Below are 16,832 nucleotides of genomic sequence, written 5' to 3' on the forward strand. Positions count from 1 at the left end.
CTGATCGTTGTGATGCTGCATTCAGGTCAAACTGTACAAATCTAAATGATAAAGGATTTGTTGCATCAGATGTTAAACATCTGCACACGTGTGGTCACAGCTGGTGTCAGTGAGACGCTCAAGGCTCTGACCTCTACAGTCACGTCTCACTGGTTACCATCGTGTTAGAGGTCAAAGAGGGGAGACGGGATGTGAGGGGAGGTAAACAGGTGAGACAGGTGGGGTTAGACAGGTGAGGGGAGGTGAGACAGTGAGGAGTGAGACAGGATGTGAGACAGGATGTGAGTGAGACAGGTGAGATAGCTGTGCCCTCCAGCTGTTTACATCAGGTGATTGATCAGGAAACATGACGTTAGTTTTTAATTACATTTTAATACGAAACAATCAGATCAATCATCAGTCATGTGACCGGATCTGACCAATCAGCAGCACGTGTCCGGTGTTTGCTTCACACCTGCTCACCAGCAGCTGATCAGCGATCAGCTGACAGTCTGCTTCCTGGAGGAATGTACTGATATCTTGGTCCTTTCTGGTCCGGGGAAAAGCGCTAACTCCGCCCCGGCCCTGGCGCTCATTCTCCGGTCAGATGGGAATGGTTTTCCCGGTCACGGTCCTTTTGATGGCGGAGGCCGCCATGCCCCCCATGAAGCGGATCCCGGCGCTGCCTCCGGGCAGAAGCGACACTACGTACCCGACGATGACCGCCACCTGCAGGGCAGCGCCTAGCGCGGTCAGCACGGTGCTGTGGAGGCTCAGCGCCGCGTACAGAGTCCCTCCGAGGGCGCACAGGTACACGGCGGCCGCGGGGGAGGTGGGGAGGCCGGCGACGAGCTTGCTCGGGCCGCGCAGCACCGCCGCGGCCGCGATGGCGAACAGCGAACCGAGCGACCAGAGCAGGGCGAACTTCCGGGCGTAGATCAGCAGCAGCGGCGCGTACAGCGCGGACAGCCCGAAGCACAGCGCAGAGAACGACGCGCACACCCCGAACCCCACCAGCCGCTGCCGCCGGCTCATGCCCGGCAGACACGGGTCCGGCTCGGCTGACCACGGCCAGGAGAAGCCGCTGTTTGAAGTTGAGGTCTGTCCGGACCGTGGGCTGGACCACCGCCCGAACCAGCTCCCGGGAACCGGCTCCGGGTCGGCAAAGTCCACCGTGGTGCTGGAGATGGTCTTCGCTCCGCCGCCGCCTTTGGACTGAGTCAGGTACTCCTGGAGCTGTCGGTTCAGGTCCGCCATGACGGAGGGAGCTAACGGCTAACTGTTAGCACCACCTTCTTCTTCGCTTATTCTTATGTCGACTTCCGGCCCTGTGGTGCTCTCCTGCCCCCCAATGGTCAGATAAAGAACTACATGTTATGACACAAACAGGTTCAGGTACATCAGGACAAAGGGAAGCTGTGAAGGGACGAGGTTAATTTTAATTATTCAGGTGTAATCCATGAAACAAACAGCCCACAGGCCGCTGTGCTTGAGTAAATGACCAGCCTGTGCTCACAAGCAGACTTAAGCTTGGTTGTTCTTATCTTATCACCATAAATTAAATGTATGGGCCAAATGTCTTTAAACTGTAAACACACAGGACAGAAGAAGAAGAAGAAGAAGAAGAACTGGTGCTGAAAACTAGGACGAGAAATGTGATCAGTGAACTTTAGAGGCTTTAATCACCTCAGTGTGCAACAGGTTTAAAAGTCTGTGTGAAACACACATGTCTGGATTCAACGAAGCTTCTGTCAGAGAATCTGAATCAAACATTTTTAGTTTTAGTTTGGGCTATGAAGACCATCATCATATACCCCCAAACCAGTACATTGAACGGGTCCTTTCAACAACAAGCGGAGAAAGCAGATCCGCGGGCTGACCGGTGTGAAGAGCCGGGCGCCTCACTCTCCACCTAAAACTATGAACTGAACTATGAACTAGTTCAGATTTTAAATGGTGAACTATGAACGTGAACTATTCATGTTTACTTGTATGAACTGAACTTTGAACTAGTTCATGAGACGTGTGAACGTGCACAACACTACTGACGCCTCCGTCAGTCAGAAGTGTCGAAGACTCCATGACTGAGAATCTTCATGTGTCAGGTCACATGACTCCAGCTGTCCGTCCAAAAATAACCCTTCAGGTGATTGGCTGGAAGGCTGGCACACAACCATCTACAGTGTGTGTACTAAGCTTACACAGGAACCAGCTGCCATGGTATCCCAGCATGCATTTCACCCCAGCAGCTGAAGAAGGGTGCAGGTCGTAAGACGGGTCCAAAGTTCAATGTGACGTGAACCTGAAGACGACAGGTGAGAGCGTTCACATGGGCTGAGGTTTGTTATCACTGACGTTCAGCTGAGATCAGTTTCCCCTGTCTCCAGTCTTTGTGCTATGCTAGGCTAACAGTTTCCCCTGTCTCCAGTCTTTGTGCTATGCTAGGCTAACAGTTTCCCCTGTCTCCAGTCTTTGTGCTATGCTAGGCTAACAGTTTCTCCTGTCTCCAGTCTTTGTGCTATGCTAGGCTAACAGTTTCCCCTGTCTCCAGTCTTTGTGCTATGCTACGCTAACCGTTTCTCCTGTCTCCAGTCTTTGTGCTACGCTAGGCTTACAGTTTCCCCTGTCTACAATCTTTGTGCTATGCTAGGCTAACAGTTTATCCTGTCTCCAGTCTTTGTGCTATGCTAGGCTAATAGTTTCCCCTGTCTCCAGTCTTTGTGCTATGCTACGCTAACCGTTTCTCCTGTCTCCAGTCTTTGTGCTACGCTAGGCTAACAGTTTCCCCTGTCTCAAGTCTGTGTGCTAACCTAGGCTAACAGTTTCCCCTATCTCCAGTCTTTGTGCTATGCTAGGCTTATAGTTTCCCCTGTCTACAATCTTTGTGCTATGCTAGGCTAACAGTTTCTCCTGTCTCCAGTCTTTGTGCTATGCTAGGCTAATAGTTACCCTGTCTCCAGTCTTTGTGCTATGCTAGGCTAACCGTTTCTCCTGTCTCCAGTCTTTGTGCTATGCTAGGCTAACAGTTTCCCCTGTCTCAAGTCTTTGTGCTAAGCTAGGCTAACAGTTTCCCCTGTCTCCAGTCTTTGTGCTATGCTAGGCTAACAGTTTACCCAGTCTCCAGTCTTTGTGCTAAGCTAAGATATCAGTCCAGGACATTTTTCTGGGAGCAACAGTTTTGATCGTGTTATTGACAGAACTGATAAGACATGAATAATCAATCACTGATTACTGATATTGGCGTTTCCGCCTGGTCCTCCTGACAGGTCGGCTTCATGTCCGTCTCTCAGATCACCCCCACCCTCTTCCTGGGCAGTGCCGACGCCCCCCTCAACGCAGCGCTGATATCACAGAAAAGCATCACCCTGATTGTCAACGCCACACTGAGCCACACCTGCCCCGCCTACCCTGGGGTGGAGTGTGTCCGGGTTCCAGTCTCCGACCTACCCAGCGCTCGCCTCGGGGACCACTTTGACCGGGTGGCAGACCGTATCCATGGCAACCGAGCTGGCGGCACCCTGGTGCACTGTGCTGCCGGGATGAGCCGCTCTCCGGCGCTGGTGATGGCGTACCTGATGCGGTACAGGGGTGTGACGCTTTGCCAGGCACATCGCTGGGTGCAGGAGAGTCGGCCCTGGGTCAGGCTGAATGCCGGATTCTGGGACCAGCTCCTGAAGTACGAGAAGCGTCTCTACGGGAAAAACACCGTCAAAGTCGCAACAGTGGATGAGATGTCCCTTCCACCCCCCCCCCCTGACGCCGAGGACACAGAGGATGACGAGGTCAACGCCACCGCAGCAGCAGAGGAACTGGTTAATGCTGGTACCCAGGTCACTGATGGCAGGGTCACCTGTGATGTCACGAGGTCCGACACCAGGAAACAAGTCAAGAAGAAGAAAATAGTTCAGCGGCGTAAAAGTCTGAGCTGTGAGCGCCATGGTATCTGAAACATCTTAGAAACAACGACTACCCACAATGCATCTCCTCCGCTGACGGGCTGGCGGAAGCTTCGAGTGATTCGATGACTTCTCCTGTGTTCGGGTTCCGTGATCATGAGAAGAGCTCACTGAACGCCGCCCTCTGGTGGTGCAAACAGCCTGACGTGAGAAATGTTTGAGGGTAATGTTTCATTGGACGATAAATGTATTGGTCATTTTAACTTGACTGATTTAAATGTTTATTTATTGGTCTCATATTTTCTCTGTCATCACGCCTTTATTTCCTACATTACCATACCTGACTGCTAGCATGCTAGCTCATGCTGAAAGAAACGTAAATATTACAGCCATGTTGCTGGTGCCTAGCATCGGCAGGGCCACAGTGAAGTAACCATATTAGGAGAAGTGAGGTGGAGCCTGACTGAGAGCTCGATGACACGCCCACCTGCCACCAGCACATTGGACAGGACTAGCTGTCAATCACACTGTGGTATCCCCCCCAACATATCTGGTGCTTTATGGTCTGTTTGACTCTATATGATCATAATTCACTAAATGATCATCAGCTATTTGAAGAAGACTTGAAACTAGAGACTGAGACAGAAACTCCTGAATGTTACTGACGTCATAAAGTGAGAAGTCACTTTCTATAGAGACTACCAGTGGAGTCGCCCCCTGCTGGTCACTAACCTTTTATTATTCAGAAAGTTCACTTCTTCACACCGGCAGAAAAACAGTGAAACAGAGTTCAAAATGTTAGTTTCTCCCATTTGATTAAAGATGTTATTTTTCAAAATGAAGAAATTTTGTGTGAGAATTTTCACTTCAACATCTGGATGAACATCTGTCCATGTGCTTCATGTGTCAAGTAATCAAAAAGTGATGCAAGATATTTTCAAAGTTAAAGCAGAGTAAAACAATGTAAAGAGAATCCAAAATATATATAATACATAATACTTAATATATGTCTGGTGACGTCATGTGTCCTGGTTCATTTTGTCTCTGAAAAACGTATTGAAATTCATTAAATTGATATTTATTTCTTGTGTCGACTCGAGTTTGTTCTTTTTCTTCATGTTGCGTTTTTATCATTTCAGTTAATGTCCGTTTCCGCTAAATGAACCTCTTTTATTGTGAAAAGCCGCAAAGGAAGCTGGACCTCGGAGCAGCTCGGTTTGTTTTGATCCCGCCCTCCACCGGAACACCGCGACATGACAACCGGACCCCGACGCGTCCGCAGCTCCGGTGACGGGACAAAGAGGACCGGGACCCGGAGCTCAGACCTGGGGCTTTAAGAACCGAGCGGCGCGGTGCAGCGGACCCAGGCTGCGGTGGACTCCTGGCGGCTGCAGCTCCACCTGCGTCCCGCTGATCTGAGACATGTACCAGGTCCAGGTGAGTCTCCTGTTTCCACCTGACACCTGAACACATCACACAGTTTAACCCATGTCACACATGATCATATCACATGTTCTTACATGATCTAATCACATGTTCATACATGTTAATACATTATCAAATCACATGTTCATACGTCTTCTAATCATATTTTCCTACATGATCAAATAACATGCTCATACATGATCATATCACATGTTCAAATCACATGTTCATACATGTTCTAATCACATAAATGATATAAAGATGATCAGTGACTGTGTGTGTATATATATATATAAATGGGCATTTTGTCTTGTTCTGTATTTACAGTGTGACTGAGTCTCAGGGGAAACTCTATCATTCAAGTTTAATTATACAATGAAGCTGTCGGATTATAAATATCTAAACCTCCTGGGGTCAAATATTCTCCGTCAGTCACCGTCGACCTCGGCTCAGTTTCATCCCGTGTTTTATTTCTAACATCTGAATCATCAACACTTTAAACTCAGATTTAATACGTGTTTTTCAGCATAACACAGAAAAGTTGTTGTTATTGAAACATACAGAAACATGTCCGATTCTGTTCAGGGGCAAATCCAGGAAGTTTATCTTCACTCAGTTACCGTAAAGCTGTAAATAGATAAATCTATTCATTTCCGTTTCACGTTGATCTTCATCTTTGATTTTGAATTTAAATATTTACAGATTCATGAACTTCATGATCGAATGTGTTGGTTACAGTTTCATCAGGGAACAGATATTTGACCTGACCTTAATGTGAATGTGGTTTATTTATTTGATCTCAGTACATTTATATTCACTGTGTCAGAGTCAGGATCAGTAATGATACCGTCAATACTATTAGTATTTATAGTATTATTCTTCACATTAGTATAAGAGTGTGAGTCAGGACCTCTCAGTGTGATTTAAAGCAGCAGCTCCGTTGGGAGGATGGAGGACTGTTTGCTCAGCAGGTTATTTTTAGTCCGACAGCATCTCCAGCAACAACACACACACACACACACACACACACACACACACACACACACACACACACACACACACACACACACACAGATGAGCTGGACGAGCGACACTGTGACAGTGAGGAATTAGAGAGTGAGAGAGAACGTTTGTTTCAGTTTGTTATTTTCTTCATCCTGAAGAAACAGAAAACCAAGATATACAAATTACATGTAATCACAAATGGAGTGTGAGTAAATGTCCCTCGTTACTTCCATCACTCCGTTTGCAGACACGTCTCTGTGTCATTGATTTCATTTGACATCAGTGAACTCTTTGTTTTTGAATCGATCGACTTCACTGTCATGGATTAATGATGAAGCACACGCGGCTCATCAGTAGCGTGTTGAATCGGACACGTCATATTGCTTCTCGTCACAGATCACGTGTTTTACTCGTTCTAATAATAAAACTGTGGCTGATGTTTTATTGATGAACTCGTCGTGCTGCGTTCACTGACGGTCTGAAAACACACGTCTGTCTCGACTGAGCTGAACCTCACAGCTGCAGTAACTGTCACATCTGTGTGGTGGCGCTATCTGGATTTCTGATCTGATCAAGACCCTTTTATCGATTGTGTGATTGGATCTTGATCCTTGTACGTGTTTTTTTGTACCTGGACCATTGTGCCTATGTTTGAACATTTGTCCTTGAATCTGGATCTCATCCTGGTATTCTGAACATCTTGTATATCTAGATCCTCGTAACTAGGTTCTGTCACATATCTGGATCATTGTGTGTAGATTGTGTTGTTGGATCCAGATGTTTGTATCTGGATCATATCTTGATGTAGAGCATTTCCTTTTATCTTGATCCTTATGCTAAGGTACTGTTGGATATTGTAGCTGTTTATGCTAGCACAGCACTGGCTAGCAGCTGTTTCCAGGGCGGCTGTGGTTGAGGGGTAGAGTGGTCGTCCTCCAACCTGAAGGTCGGCAGTTCGATCCCCAGTCTGACCCATATGCATGCTGAAGTGTCCTTTGGGCAAGATGTTGAACCCTGCATGCCCCCCCCCCCCCCCCCCCCCCATAGAATAACAAAGTGCTGCTAATAGATGCACTGTGTGATTGTGTGTGTGAATGTAAAACTGAACTGTAAAGTGCTTTGAGTCATCAAGACTAGAAAAGCTCTATAAATACAAAACCACAAAACCATTTATGCTAAGCTAGGCTAAACCTGTGACAGATGAAACTGGAGTGAGAGTGTGTTCCATGGTTCATCCGTCCGTGTGTGCGTGTGTGTGTGTGTTTGTGTTGGTTGGACGTCACATGGAGGTCACAGCGTCCCGGTCCCTTGTCACGGGAGGAAGTTAAGATTCCAGAAACCTCGGGACACGTGATGAGTCATCAAACATGTTTTACAGAACGAGAAAAGTCAAACATGTATGTGAAGAAACCAGAATGTTGGTTTTATATAGAAAATGAAGAGTTGCCTCAGGATCCATGATGTTCACGTGGTACAAACGTGTTTTTACAATGAAAACTCATTATCCTCTTTTTTATCACGTCAGGATTTATTCTGTTTATTTTCTCGATGATGTCATCGTCAGCTCGTCTCCACAGAAACACACGTAAACGTTTCCTGTCAGACGAGCGGAACCTGGATAACACCAGAAGAAGAAGTTCTCAGAGTGAATCCACCTGTCAATCCACCTGTCAATCAACCTCTCAATCCACCTGTCAATCAACCTGTTGTAGGCCACAGGTGAAAGGGTCGTTGCCATGGTGCTGAAGGAGCTTCCTGGCAACAAGGCCTCTGAAGGAAACCCCCGCCTCACCGTGACAACCAAGGTTGGCATGACGACCACGCTTGTTTGTTTGTGGCACTATCGGAGATTCGTTTTTTATTTCTTCTTGTTTTTCCTGAACTTCAAAGATATATTTTTAGTTGATTCATAAAAATAAATCATAATATTAAAGATGCTGAATAACTTGATTCATAAAATCTAATCATAATATTAATAATGCTGAATAGCTCGGAGTGAAACATGAATCTGAGTGAGGCTGTGGAGCTCATCCTTTGATCTCACCTCGTCTCACTCCAGCATCTCCTCGTCTTCTGGAACTTTCTACTTTGTGTCTTCCATGTGTCACAGGATTAAACACAAACATATTCCAGTGGACATGTGGACGTACACGACTGCGTGGATTAGGAAACACGCACACAGACAGACACACACAGTCTCTAATCAGTGAGAATCCGGCCTCAGCCTGAACCACTGAATTAAAGGTTGCACTTTGTCCTACATTACCCAGAATTCCTTTCAGTCACTGGCAGGAAGTAGTTATCTCAAAGCTTCTTTCAGACCTGCACTGAGCTCCAGAGATGCTCAGTTGTTGATGTGAGGTAAACAAAACCATGTGACCTCTTCAGCAGAATTCAAACTAGACTTCCTGTCTGCTGCTCACGTGAGAAAGTCTGACAGATCAGCTGGTCTCTTCTGATTGGCTGTCGGCCTCTGCTCTCACTTGGATGTTAGGGGGCGTGTCAGACTGGCCACCAGGTGTGAACGGAGACTTTTACTTTTGTGTTGATTTGGTTCAGACTCCTGTCGACAAGCTTCAGGTGTTTCAACCTGAAACGGTTTCTCACCTTGTTTCATGTCAGACTTTCCTTCTACTGAGTTCACTGTCGTTTCAGCTGCTTTTATTTTGAAAAAACAGGAAGTGATCATAGTCCATTCAGTCTACATATTTTAACTGTTCTTTAAATATGAATCAGGATCAGGACCCTGATGGTCTTCGTCCTGCTCAGTGTCTCGGTCACGTCTTCTCGTTTCTCTGCAGCTGGTCGGCGAGCAGCAGGAGAGTCGCCCCCTGCTGAGTCCCTCCATCGATGACTTCCTGTCAGAGAGCCGTGGTGACGCCGCCTCCCGACCTCTCACCTCCAACACAGCAGGTTGAGTCCTGACTCACTAATGATCTCACACACACACACACACACACACACACACACACACACACACACACACACGCAATCATCAGACTGTAAACAAAGAGGAATGACACAATGGATCCTAAAACTGGAGCCAAATCATATTCATCGCCCCCTGGTGTCTGGCTGCAGTATAGCTCATTAACCTCCTCCATGTTAGCAGATGGGACAAGGACCAAAAATAATAAATTCAAAGTAGACGTTAAATAAATGTTAAAGATGTTTTTGTCGTTTCAACTCGTTCTCATCTCACTGATGTTTGTTCAAGTGTTTCTGATCAGTTTGGTTTGAATCAGTTATTTGAGGATTTTGATTGACAGCTGAGGCTGCAGCTTCTTCCAGACTGAGCTCCTCAGTTCTCTGGATCTTCTCTGGAGGATCACACTCAGTTTCTCCTCCTGAGCTCCTGTTTAAAGTGTAAATCCAGGAGCAGGGTGAACAGCAGAGGATCCTCCACTGATTCACTGAGTGAGAGGGGGGGGGGGGGGGAGCTTCTAACAGGGGACACAAATGTCTCTGGTGACAAAGTGCTGACACACACGATGAAGACACAGACGAAGATGTGAGGAGAGTTTGTGGTGATCAGAGCTGACGACTTGTCAGGTGATGTAAACATGATCACGTGACCCCTGCAGCAGGTAACAGGTCACTTCCTGTGTGTGTCTGCCCCCCCCCCCCCCCGGCTGCTCCACCTCTCACGTGAACCATGAGGAGGATCTGATGCTGAACGAGTCTGTGCAGAAAACCTGCTGCTGAGTTGTTCAGCTGTGAAACACAAACTCTGGATCTGACCTGGAGTCTGAGAAGAGTTTAACTCCCTGATCACTACTGCAAATGACGCCATCACCACAAGATCTGTGTTTCCAACCTATAGGATACACATGTGTACAGAGAGCCAATCAGATCAGCTGCTGGCTCATGCTCCTTCTCCTCCTCCTTTCCTCACTCTGTTGTTTTCTAACTTCCTGTGTCCTCCTCACTTGTCTCTAACTTCCTGTCCTTGGCCGACCTCCTTCCTGCTCCGTGACCATCTGTCACCTGCAGCGTCCGTTACTCACACCTCTGACCTTCTCTGTGTTTCTGTAACTGAGACGCAGCTGAAATCAGAACAAGCTGTGGTCGAGTGTCAGCGTGATGAAGGTCACCGCTGCAGCTCGTATCCATTCATCCATGTGGCATCAAATCTCATCAGGTTCTTTCATTGATTATTGGACATATTAATAATTGATATAAATACCAGTTAAAAACGATCACAGTCAATGAGCAGTGAACTTAATTTATTTATTTAATGAGACAGACAGACAGACAGACAGACAGTGATCTATCAGGACAGGACAGTGTGATGAGCTCTTTGATACATGAAGGGTTGGATTGTTCAGATCTTTCTATGTGAGGAGCAGGATCTTGATGTTCAGAGTTTCACAGGGAGCCAGTGAGAGAAGCTCAGAGCAGTGAGATGTTCTCTTCTGGTTCCTGTCAGCTCTCGTGCTGCAGCATCTTGGACCAACTGGAGGCTTCTCACAGACTCACTGGGACGTCCTGATGATAAAGACTTATACTGGTTCAGTCTAGAGGGAACAAGTGGACGAGTTTCTCAGCTTCCTTCTGAGACAGGATGTTCCTAATGTTCCTAATACTGTGAAGGTGGAAGAAAGCTGTCCTAGAGACTTGTTCTATATGTGGGTCACATGTCCTGGTCCTAACTCAGGTTCCTCACAGTGGAGCTGGGGGACAAACTAACACCAAGGGGACTAGCTGGTCCCACAGTGTTTCTCTGAGATGTTTAGTGACAAACACGATGAGCTCTGTCTGACTTTAGAAGTAAGAAGTTGTGGGTCATCCAGACCTGGATGTTCTTGAGAGGTGAAGTTGGACTCAGTGATTTGATTCATCAGCTTCATATATGTACAGCTGGGTGTCGTCTGCGTCACAGTGGACGAGGGGCTTTCTGAGGAGGTGGCCTAAAGGAGCAGATATAAGGTGAAGAGCATCGGTCCTGGGACAGAACCCTGTGGAGCTCCATGACTCACCTGTGTGTGCATGGAGGAGTCAGTGTTAACATGAACTGAAATCTATGTGATAATATGATTTAAACCAGTCTAATGTTCCTCTGGTCCCAACATGTGGTTCCAGTCTCTCTAACAGAATCTTATGATCTGTGGGGTCAGATGCTGAACTAAGATCCAACAGGACCAGGACAGAGACATGTCCATCATCTGAGGACATGATATATAGACCGATTTCTTCACAGAGGCCAACCGGGCCCACAAAGGAGTAAGATAAGATATTCATACTAGCATATGCTCACTGTCCCTCCTCCTGTCCCTTCCTCCTGTCCCTCCTCCTGTCCATCCTCCTGTCCGTCCTTCTTTTCTTCCTCCTGTCCCTCCTCCTATCATTCCTCCTGTCCCTCCTCCTGTCCGTCCTTCTGTCCCTCCTCCTGTCCCTCCTCCTGTCCCTCTTCCTGTCCCTCCTCCTGTCTTCCTCTGTCCGTCCTCCTGTCCTTCCTCCTGTCCCTTCTTCTGTCCCTCCTCCTGTCCGTCCTCCTGTCCTTCCTCCTGTCCGTCCTCCTGTCCCTCCTCCTATCCTTCCTCCTGTCCCTCCTCCTGTCCTTCCTCCTGTCCGTCCTCCTGTCCCTCCTCCTGTCCTTCCTCCTGTCCTTCCTCCTATCCTTCCTCCTGTCCCTTCTCCTGTCCTTCCTCCTGTCCTTCCTCCTATCCTTCCTCCTGTCCCTCCTCCTGTCCTTCCTCCTGTCCGTCCTCCTGTCCCTCCTCCTGTCCTTCCTCCTGTCCTTCCTCCTATCCTTCCTTCTGTCCCTCCTCCTGTCCGTCCTCCTGTCCTTCCTCCTGTCCGTCCTCCTGTCCCTCCTCCTGTCCTTCCTCCTGTCCGTCCTCCTGTCCCTCCTCCTGTCCGTCCTCCTGTCCTTCCTCCTGTCCGTCCTCCTGTCCCTCCTCCTGTCCCTCCTCCTGTCCGTCCTCCTGTCCCTCCTCCTATCCTTCCTCCTGTCCCTTCTCCTGTCCTTCCTCCTGTCCTTCCTCCTGTCCTTCCTCCTGTCCGTCCTCCTGTCCCTTCTCCTGTCCTTCCTCCTGTCCGTCCTCCTGTCCTTCCTCCTGTCCTTCCTCCTGTCCGTCCTCCTGTCCCTCCTCCTGTCCGTCCTCCTGTCCCTCCTCCTGTCCTTCCTCCTGTCCCTTCTCCTGTCCTTCCTCCTGTCCCTCCTCCTGTCCTTCCTCCTGTCCTTCCTCCTGTCCGTCCTCCTGTCCCTCCTCCTGTCCTTCCTCCTGTCCTTCCTCCTGTCCGTCCTCCTGTCCCTCCTCCTATCCTTCCTCCTGTCCCTTCTCCTGTCCTTCCTCCTGTCCCTCCTCCTGTCCTTCCTCCTGTCCTTCCTCCTGTCCGTCCTCCTGTCCCTCCTCCTGTCCTTCCTCCTGTCCTTCCTCCTGTCCCTCCTCCTGTCCCTCCTCCTATCCTTCCTCCTGTCCCTCCTCCTGTCCTTCCTCCTGTCCGTCCTCCTGTCCCTCCTCCTGTCCTTCCTCCTGTCCTTCCTCCTATCCTTCCTCCTGTCCGTCCTCCTGTCCTTCCTCCTGTCCTTCCTCCTGTCCTTCCTCCTGTCCTTCCTCCTGTCCGTCCTCCTGTCCCTCCTCCTGTCCGTCCTCCTGTCCCTCCTCCTGTCCTTCCTCCTGTCCCTTCTCCTGTCCTTCCTCCTGTCCCTCCTCCTGTCCTTCCTCCTGTCCTTCCTCCTGTCCGTCCTCCTGTCCCTCCTCCTGTCCTTCCTCCTGTCCTTCCTCCTGTCCGTCCTCCTGTCCCTCCTCCTATCCTTCCTCCTGTCCCTTCTCCTGTCCTTCCTCCTGTCCCTCCTCCTGTCCTTCCTCCTGTCCTTCCTCCTGTCCGTCCTCCTGTCCCTCCTCCTGTCCTTCCTCCTGTCCTTCCTCCTGTCCCTCCTCCTGTCCCTCCTCCTATCCTTCCTCCTGTCCCTCCTCCTGTCCTTCCTCCTGTCCGTCCTCCTGTCCTTCCTCCTGTCCCTTCTCCTGTCCTTCCTCCTGTCCTTCCTCCTGTCCCTTCTCCGGTCCCTCCTCCTGTCCAGGAGTTCTGTCCACAGCTCTGAACCTGGTGGACTTCAGCCAGCCGGGGGAGGTCAGTGGGGGGAGGAGGAGGAGGAGTCCTCTGAGGAGGAAGGGCAGCTCGATGAGTCCTCGACGGCGAGCGTGTCCTGAGGAGACGGAGCTTATCCAGGTGGAGGTGGATCACCTGCCCGTCCGTCCCAGGACACCGGAGCGGGTGTCACTGGACTCAGGTAAGCCAACCCCCCCCCCCCCCCCCTGTTGTTACTCATTTTGTTAAAAGCTTTTTAATCTGAGCTTTTACTCTGATGAGACTAACTTCCTGTCTCACCACCGTCCATGTCCACACGTCCTTCAATCATCTTTATCACTGTTTTATTTAAACATGAACAACACTCCTATCTGAGGCGTCGTGTCCTTGTCATGTTTACAGTCAGTCTTTCGTCTCCTCTGGACAAATGGGAAGAGGTGAATCTGGACGTGGAGGACGGAGGACGCAGGAGGAGACATGAGAAGAGATGCACCTCCCATCACTCCTCCAGTGAACTGCTGTGGTAAAAAAATCCTTATCTGTGCTGGAGTGATCACTGCCGCCTCCAGGTGGCGCTAACGCTAACAACAGCTCTTTATGTTCCTGCTGCAGGTCTGCAGAGTTTAAAACTGATCCAGGGACGAAGAGCGTCCACAGCCTCACCTCGTCACCACAGGTACTACACCCAGAATCACATTCAGGTTTATTGGCCAAGTAAGTTTACACAAACAGGGAAATTGACTCGGTAAAGTGGCTCTCAGCCGCTTACATAGAATACACATCCCAGAAACCTGAACCTGAGCCAACACAGTACTGTTGAGTATGGTGAGGGGGTGCAGTGCTGGGGGGCTCCTCCTGAAGTCCACTGTCATCTCCACGGTTTTAAGCGTGTTCAGCTCTAGGTTGTTGCGACCGCACCACAGGACCAGCTGTTCAACCTCCCGCCTGTATGCAGACTCATCATTATCCTGGATGAGGCCGATGACTGAAGTGCAGTCCTCCCAGTGCAGTTCTACTGCACAACCAGTCCTCCCAGTGCAGGTCTACTGCACAACCAGTCCTCCCACTGCAGTTCTACTGCACAACCAGTCCTCCCACTGCAGGTCTACTGCACAACCAGTCCTCCCACTGCAGGTCTACTGCACAACCAGTCCTCCCACTGCAGGTCTACTGCACAACCAGTCCTCCCAGTGCAGTTCTACTGCACAACCAGTCCTCCCACTACAGGACTACTGCACAACCAGTCCTCCCACTGCAGGTCTACTGCACAACCAGTCCTCCCAGTGCAGTTCTACTGCACAACCAGTCCTCCCACTTCAGGACATCTGCACAACCAGTCCTCCCACTGCAGGTCTACTGCACAACCAGTCCTCCCACTGCAGGTCTACTGCACAACCAGTCCTCCCACTGCAGGTCTACTGCACAACCAGTCCTCCCAGTGCAGTTCTACTGCACAACCAGTCCTCCCACTGCAGGACTACTGCACAACCAGTCCTCCCACTGCAGGTCTACTGCACAACCAGTCCTCCCAGTGCAGTTCTACTGCACAACCAGTCCTCCCACTTCAGGACATCTGCACAACCAGTCCTCCCACTGCAGGTCTACTGCACAACCAGTCCTCCCACTGCAGGTCTACTGCACAACCAGTCCTCCCACTGCAGGTCTACTGCACAACCAGTCCTCCCAGTGCAGTTCTACTGCACAACCAGTCCTCCCACTGCTGTGTAACATAACATTATGACGTTAAGAACATTTTTAATTGTTAAAATTTTAGTTTATTCGGTAACAAATTATCGTAACTTTAATGTTTCTCACAGGTGTGTGTGTGTGTCTGTCCGTGTGTGTGTGTCTGTCCGTGTGTGTGTGTATCCGTGTGTTTGTGTGTCCATGTGTGTGTGTGTCTGTGTGTTTTTAGGAATGTGGTGCGTCCAGACAGAGAAGACGAACTCGTACTCTGAACAGAAACGAGTCTCAGGACGACGAGTTTGTAAGAGCGAAGGCTGCTGTCGAGGTACACACAGACACACACAGACACACACAGACACACACAGACACACACAGACACACTCAGACACACACAGACACAAACTGACACACATTTACACGCACTGACACTCACTCACTCACTCACACACTGACACACACACTCACACACGGACACACAATGACACACCGTCACTGACTCACACACTGACACACACTCACTCACTGACTGACACACAAACTGACACACACTCACTCACTCACACACTGACACACACTAACACACACTGACACACACTCACTGTGTGTGTTTCAGTCGGACACTGAGTTCTGGGATAAGATGGAGGCCGAGTGGGAGGAGCTCGCTCGGAGAAACTGGCTCGAGGAGTCTGAGGATCTTCAGCCGGTCCCGCCCAGCGCCTCCCCTGTGGGGCAGGTGAGTGGAAACACTGGTCCTTGTGGACCTGTGGACCTGTAGACCTGTGGACCTGTAGATCTGTAGACCTGTAGACCTGTGGACCTGTGGACCTGTGGACCTGTAGACCTGTGGACCTGTAGACCTGTGGACCTCTAGACCTGTAGACCTGTGGACCTGTAGACCTGTGGACCTGTAGACCTGTGGACCTGTGGACCTGTAGACCTGTAGATCTGTAGACCTGTGGACCCTGTAGATCTGTAGACCTGTGGACCTGTAGACCTGTGGACCTGTAGACCTGTAGACCTGTAGATCTGTAGACCTGTGGACCCTGTAGATCTGTAGACCTGTGGACCTGTAGACCTGTGGAACTGTGGACCTGTGGACCTGTAGACCTGTGGACCTGTGGACCTGTAGACCTGTGGACCTGTAGACCTGTAGACCTGTGGACCTGTAGACCTGTGGACCTGAGGACCTGTGGACCTGTAGACCTGTAGACCTGTGGACCTCTGGACCTGTGGACCTGTAGACCTGTGGACCTGTAGACCTGTAGACCTGTGGACCTGTAGACCTGTAGACCTCTGGACCTGTAGACCTGTAGACCTGTAGACCTGTGGACCTGTAGACCTGTGGACCTGTGGACCTGTGGACCTGTAGACCTGTGGACCTGTGGACCTGTAGACCTGTAGACCTGTGGACCTGTAGACCTGTAGACCTGTGGACCTGAGGACCTGTGGACCTGTAGACCTGTAGACCTGTGGACCTCTGGACCTGTGGACCTGTAGACCTGTGGACCTGTAGACCTGTGGACCTGTAGACCTGTAGACCTGTGGACCTGTAGACCTGTAGACCTGTGGACCTGTAGACCTGTAGACCTGTGGACCTCTAGACCTGTAGACCTGTAGACCTGTAGACCTGTAGACCTGTGGACCTCTAGACCTGTAGACCTGTGGACCTCTAGACCTCTAGACCTCTAGACCTATGGACCTGTGGACCTGTAGACCTGTAGACCTGTGGACCTGTAGACCTGTAGACCTGTAGACCTGTGGACCTGTAGACCTGTAGATCTTGTAGTGATCTTTATAAACCTGACA

General features: G+C 49.8%; 3 protein-coding genes across 3 annotated transcripts in view; 2 read left to right on the forward strand and 1 right to left on the reverse strand.

The window, feature by feature from the left end:
* Positions 1-352: 352 nt before the first annotated feature.
* sft2d3 (SFT2 domain containing 3) lies at positions 353-1,270 on the reverse strand. The gene has a single exon (XM_053437792.1). It carries the CDS (start codon positions 1,234-1,236, stop codon positions 583-585), a length of 654 nt encoding a protein of 217 aa, XP_053293767.1. The 5' UTR covers positions 1,237-1,270; the 3' UTR covers positions 353-582.
* Positions 1,119-4,963, forward strand: si:ch1073-184j22.2 (dual specificity protein phosphatase 18). Its single transcript, XM_053437791.1, has 2 exons — positions 1,119-2,294; positions 3,246-4,963. The coding sequence occupies exon 2, from the start codon at positions 3,255-3,257 to the stop codon at positions 3,924-3,926; it is 672 nt and encodes a 223-aa protein (XP_053293766.1). The 5' UTR covers positions 1,119-2,294; positions 3,246-3,254; the 3' UTR covers positions 3,927-4,963.
* A 334-nt stretch (positions 4,964-5,297) lies between these two features.
* pex5lb (peroxisomal biogenesis factor 5-like b) overlaps positions 5,298-16,832 on the forward strand; it is a 15,433-nt gene continuing 3,898 nt past the window's right edge. The window contains exons 1-8 of the mRNA XM_053437790.1: positions 5,298-5,312; positions 8,018-8,110; positions 9,107-9,218; positions 13,333-13,542; positions 13,743-13,863; positions 13,953-14,016; positions 15,256-15,351; positions 15,640-15,759. Coding sequence (XP_053293765.1) covers positions 5,298-5,312; positions 8,018-8,110; positions 9,107-9,218; positions 13,333-13,542; positions 13,743-13,863; positions 13,953-14,016; positions 15,256-15,351; positions 15,640-15,759 — 831 coding nt within the window. The remainder of the gene's footprint in view (positions 5,313-8,017; positions 8,111-9,106; positions 9,219-13,332; positions 13,543-13,742; positions 13,864-13,952; positions 14,017-15,255; positions 15,352-15,639; positions 15,760-16,832) is intronic.

The sequence above is a fragment of the Pleuronectes platessa genome, chromosome 13, assembly GCF_947347685.1.
Source record: "Pleuronectes platessa chromosome 13, fPlePla1.1, whole genome shotgun sequence".
Taxonomy (NCBI): domain Eukaryota; kingdom Metazoa; phylum Chordata; class Actinopteri; order Pleuronectiformes; family Pleuronectidae; genus Pleuronectes; species Pleuronectes platessa.